Source organism: Urocitellus parryii, chromosome X (assembly GCF_045843805.1).
Source record: "Urocitellus parryii isolate mUroPar1 chromosome X, mUroPar1.hap1, whole genome shotgun sequence".
NCBI classification, from domain to species: domain Eukaryota; kingdom Metazoa; phylum Chordata; class Mammalia; order Rodentia; family Sciuridae; genus Urocitellus; species Urocitellus parryii.
The window spans coordinates 113,797,880-113,802,733 of NC_135547.1; the positions used below are offsets into that span (position 1 = coordinate 113,797,880).

General features: G+C 41.3%; 1 protein-coding gene across 1 annotated transcript; it reads right to left on the reverse strand.

Annotated features, from left to right (window-relative positions):
* Positions 1 to 1,406: 1,406 nt before the first annotated feature.
* On the reverse strand, positions 1,407 to 4,430 carry Sat1 (spermidine/spermine N1-acetyltransferase 1). The gene is made up of 6 exons (XM_026401366.1): positions 4,146 to 4,430; positions 3,878 to 3,929; positions 3,706 to 3,789; positions 2,188 to 2,289; positions 2,055 to 2,095; positions 1,407 to 1,928 (listed from the first exon to the last, which is right to left on the reverse strand). Exons 1-6 carry the CDS (start codon positions 4,209 to 4,211, stop codon positions 1,758 to 1,760), a joined length of 516 nt encoding a protein of 171 aa, XP_026257151.1. The 5' UTR covers positions 4,212 to 4,430; the 3' UTR covers positions 1,407 to 1,757.
* Between the last annotated feature and the right edge of the window lie 424 nt (positions 4,431 to 4,854).

Below are 4,854 nucleotides of genomic sequence, written 5' to 3' on the forward strand. Positions count from 1 at the left end.
AACAAAATCTTCAAAATATCTTAAAGGCTCTTTATGTTAGTTACCTTTTTATTTTTGCCAGCATTTCCCTCATAGTTACTTGCTATCTTAGCAGGCTACTGGTAGAGAATTGACTTTGTAACTCTATTTTCATGGCATGGTTTTTGAGCCACCAACAAATCCCAAAGCTGTATTAAATGCCACCCAGGGTTACCCTTTTACATATGACTGCCTTCTAATTTAGGAAGCCATAAGAGATACTGATACAAAGGAATGCAAGACAAAATCCCTTTCTACTGGAGAGCCCAGGATTTATTTCAAAGAGAACACAGAAATAGAGTATTGTTTTTCAGGTTTCCTACAACTTCTTTTGGAAAACTATAATCTTGAGTATTATTCTACAGTGGTTCTTATCAACTATCATTTTCATTATTGTGGGGTTTCATTATAGTGGGTTTGGGAATGTGTGTCAATGTAATGACTAATAAAAGGAGTCCACATGTCTAAGGAGAAAACTTTTTGCCTTTTATTTCATTTTCAGTTCTTGAGAAAGCATTTGTTTACTTCATTTTCCTGGTAACTTGAAAGGCTCCTATTGTTTCTCTAGTATAGAAGCCCATTATGTTAACACAGTACCACAAACTTACCCTCCAAATAAGATGCTAATTTATCTGATTTGTCCAACTCCAGCTTTGCAAATTTTCATTCGCAAACTTCCTGTAGAAATGTTAAAATTTTTGCTCCTAACAAAGTGTCCTAGTTGCTTTACCTTCACAAGTTATCTTTTCTTTAAAAAAAATAATACCTTTATTTTATTTATTTATGTGGTGCTGAGGATCAAACCCAGTGCCCCATGCATGCAAGGCAAGCACTCTACCACTAAGCCACAACCCCAGCCCACAAAGTGTTTTGTTAGGAGTTGGGGCTATAACTAGGTGGTAGAGTCCTTCCCTAGCACACAGAACCCTGGGTTTAATCCCAGCGTCTTATTGGTGGGTAGGGAATGGTGTTGATATTTTTTCTTATTTTCAATGTTTCATAATATCAAATCCATGTTTTCCTTGTGTAACAGTGGCCTGACTGATTATGGGCTTCAGTTTTTAACCTGGTTTCTCAGCTCTTGAAAATTTTGTCAGATGAAGTATATGGTGTCATCAACATAGTAAAATATTGTTACATGCTTTGGAATTCAACTAGCTTCATTCCAGACTTTGATGTTGGTCATTTAAAAAAATTATAGTTGTAGATGGACAGAATGCCTATGTTTGTTTATTTTTATGTGGTGCTAAGGATTGAACCCAGTGCCCCCCACATGCTAGGCTAGTGTTCTTCCACTGAGCCACAACCCCAGTCCCGGCCATTTTTATTTCACACTTTATAGCAACAAAAAATGTATAAGGATTAGTAAAAGTACTTACACCAAGCAATTAAATCAAAGAGTAGTTTATTAAAAAAGAATCAAAACAGAAACTCTAAGTACCAGTGTGTACATTGTACACATTTAAATGACTCACAAGAATGAAGTTTTTTTCATATATATTAAGATCACACCACCTCACTGTTTATCAAAAGATGTTCAAGGAGAAATCTGACTCCGAACTGCATATGATTGCCATTTTAAACAGACCACATTTCAAACATGCAACAACGCCACTGGTAATAAAGCTTTGGAATGGTGCTCATTCTATTATTTTACTACAAATAGGATAGAAAGCAAGATAAGTTGAGAATTTATTCTAAAATAGAATGGAGGTTGTCATCATCTACACCAGCACTCCTCACTCCTCTGCTGCCATTTTTATCAAGTACTCCTTGTCAATCTTAAAGAGTCTCCATCCCTCTTCACTGGACAGATCAGAAGCACCTCTTTTTTTGTAGAAGTTGATAGATGGTTCATTCCATTCTGCTACCAAGAAGTGCATGCTGCTGCAGCGACGCTTCATGGCAACCTATTATAAGGGAGAGAAAACACAAACTCCGTGACATCTCACCTGCTATCCAAAACTTGATTTTGATTCAGTCACTACAACAATCTTGTAACCCTTACAAACTGGAAACCCAAAACTAGGACATACCTGGCTTAGATTCTTCAAAATTTCTGATCCTATACCAAAGCCTAAAAGAAAGAGAAGAATAATTTTAAAAGTCATTGTAAGGACTTACTTCCCTAATTTCTCCTTAGACACTTTCCCCTAAATTTAACCTTACCTCTATAATCACTCATCACGAAGAAGTCTTCAAGATACAGTAATTTTCCAATCCATGGGTCATAGGTAAAATAGTACATGGCAAAACCAACAATGCTGTGTCCTGTAATAAGAATATCACATGAGATGTGGAGAAGAAAAATAATCCATTAAAGCTGTAGTGGCAGAATCAGAAGTCTATCATAGGTTTCAAAGAAATATACATGCATATACTATGGAAACAAGTAGCCACTGAACTGGACTGTCTCCTGACTTTTATGCTAGTGCAGTCCAGGCCACTGTTGGATGATCTCACTGTTCTCAGACATGTATTTGCAAAAAGCACACATTATGAAAGCTAGTTGAAGCCAGTCTACAACCAGATTGGCTACTCTGCAGTCTGCTGGACCTCACTCAGGAAGTGAGAATGCTTTCATTACTTGCCAGAGCAAAAGTGCTATGGTCTTAAACTAAACACACACATTATTCACAACCTAATGATATACTGGTATGTGACTTGGGAATAAGTTGGGTTTACACGGCAGTTCAGAATAGTAAATATTTGTAGTTTACCAACTCTTGCTTCCTTGTCAGAACATCAGGCCAAAAGTATGATGTTTAATTTCAGAACTTGCCTTCCAATTTATATATTTTCAATTTGCTCTCCCCAGTTTTTAAGCCAGAAGAAGCAGCAGTGCCCAGAAACAGGTATTATGTAATATTCCTATGCCTCTTAAAAAAAACAAAAACAAAACCAAAAAACACCTTGTCCCTTATGTTTTCTGCTCATTTCTTCTGGCTTGGGGAATGGATGCCAGAAAAAAAAAAAAACTTGAGAAAGCACCCACCCACCCAACTTCCCCTTTCAGCTGTCTTCTGACCAGTCAACAGGGGCCAGCAAAAAAAAAAAAAAAGCTTGTGACTCCCTCATAAGGGGTGTCTATAATTCCAAATGGAGGCAAAGGTTTCAAATTAAACTTTCTAGCCATTTTATATTTCTTTGCAAACAGACAGGAAGCGAGTAAAGAGCTTCTGATCTACCGTGTTTTAAGTGTGTGATAATAGGACCTTACCTCATTTATCATGATCATCTAGTTTATTGTGTAAAGGATCTTTTAGTTACCTCCCCGCCCATCCATGTACACGGAAGGGCCATGTACATGGCGAAGCTAGAGACTGTAACCTGAAGATTGGGACAAATTAAAGAAAAAAATGTGATTTAACACAATTATAAAAAAGGTTATATTAGGGTCAAACAAGAACCATTTTATGAAACTGAATTACAACAAATGACATTATACCTAACTCTTCCGGGCCTCCACAGCACTTTGATACTTACTTAAACAGCTCCTTTAACCCTCCCTATTATAAAGTGCAGTACATCAATTTTCTTTCCTCAGTAATTTGAATACTGGCTGGCTATTATTTCCGGTCAACTTCTCAGTAACTTCAGCCTGTGTAGTCAAGGGTTCTACACATCAGACACTACATTTTATGCAACACTTGGTCTCTCTGGCTTCTGGATTGGGTGAGGGGTTACCTTCCGGAGTCCAGTGTTCCTTGGGCACTTCTGCAACCAGGCAGTGGTAGAAGGGGTGCTCTCCGAAACCATCCTCTAGCAGATCTGCAAGAAGGGTCAGCAGAGACAGTGTGGGCCTCTGGAGGTGACAGGTACCGAACGCTTGTCCCATCCCCCGCCACTGTTGCATTACCTTTTTCAGTTAATATTACTTGGTCTTCCATGTATTCATATTTAGCCAGTTCCTGGGGTGATGTACATAGAAGAAAGAGAAACAGAAAGGAAAATAAGGCCCCAGTACCACCAGCTCAGAGGGAAGGAACGGGCAGGCACAGCTAAGTGGTTGCGGGAATCCTGCCCGGCTCAAGAGGCAGAAGGGGAAAGGGGAACCGGCGCCGACTTCCCCAGAAACGGAGCTGTTCCAACCCACTACCCCAGGTCGAACTCAGGCCTCCCACTACCTTGATCAGCCGCAGGATGTCACTACAGTCGGCAGCGGTGGCAGGGCGGATCACGAATTTAGCCATTTTCGTCTTTTGCTTTTCTTCCCTTTGCGGACTAGGCCCCTGTACTTGAACAGCAGGAGGAGGTGGTTCCTCATTCGTCTCCCGGGAGCGTCCTCTTTTCAGTCAGGCTGGCACCATGACCCGACGAACCTCGACAAGTGATAAAAATCCTTCAGCACAGTTGCAACTGCGAGCAGCGCAACGGAGCAGGGGCGAGACCCTACTTTTTAGAGCGAAGAAGCCCCGCCCCGGTCTGTGAGACAGAGGCAGCTCATCCAATGAAGTCGCGACCCCTCGGCGCACCGCCCTCATATCCGGACACCGCCCTTTTCCGGCGCCCGTGAGAATCGGAAGCGTGAGCACGGGTGGGGGTGGTGAGGTCCGCGCTGGGATTCTCTAGTAGCGCCCTCTAGTGGCGCTTCTCGGAGCCTTCCCGGAAACCCAACCTGGTTGTTCGGGAGACCCCGAGTGACCATCGTAAAATGTAAAGGAGAATTCCCTTTGTGGCTTGCCCTGGCTTCTTTGTTGGTGGGAGAAGAATCCGGGCAGCTGTGAGTCCTGAAGTCACTTGTCTTTTCCACTTTTTCTGGAATTTTCCAGAGGTAACCTAAAGTGTGATGATGTCATCTTGCTGGTGACTAAAGGAATGTGTGCTTGTATATGG

Excerpts from the sequence above, each read along its gene's own strand:
- Sat1 (XM_026401366.1), bottom strand. The coding sequence starts at position 4,211 with ATGGCTAAATTCGTGATCCGCCCTGCCACCGCTGCCGACTGTAGTGAC. Across the intron at positions 3,790-3,877 it reads AGTAATATTAACTGAAAAAG|ATCTGCTAGAGGATGGTTTC; the intron begins GTAATGCAACAG and ends CCCTTCTTGCAG. Across the intron at positions 1,929-2,054 it reads TTTTGAAGAATCTAAGCCAG|GTTGCCATGAAGCGTCGCTG; the intron begins GTATGTCCTAGT and ends CCCTTATAATAG.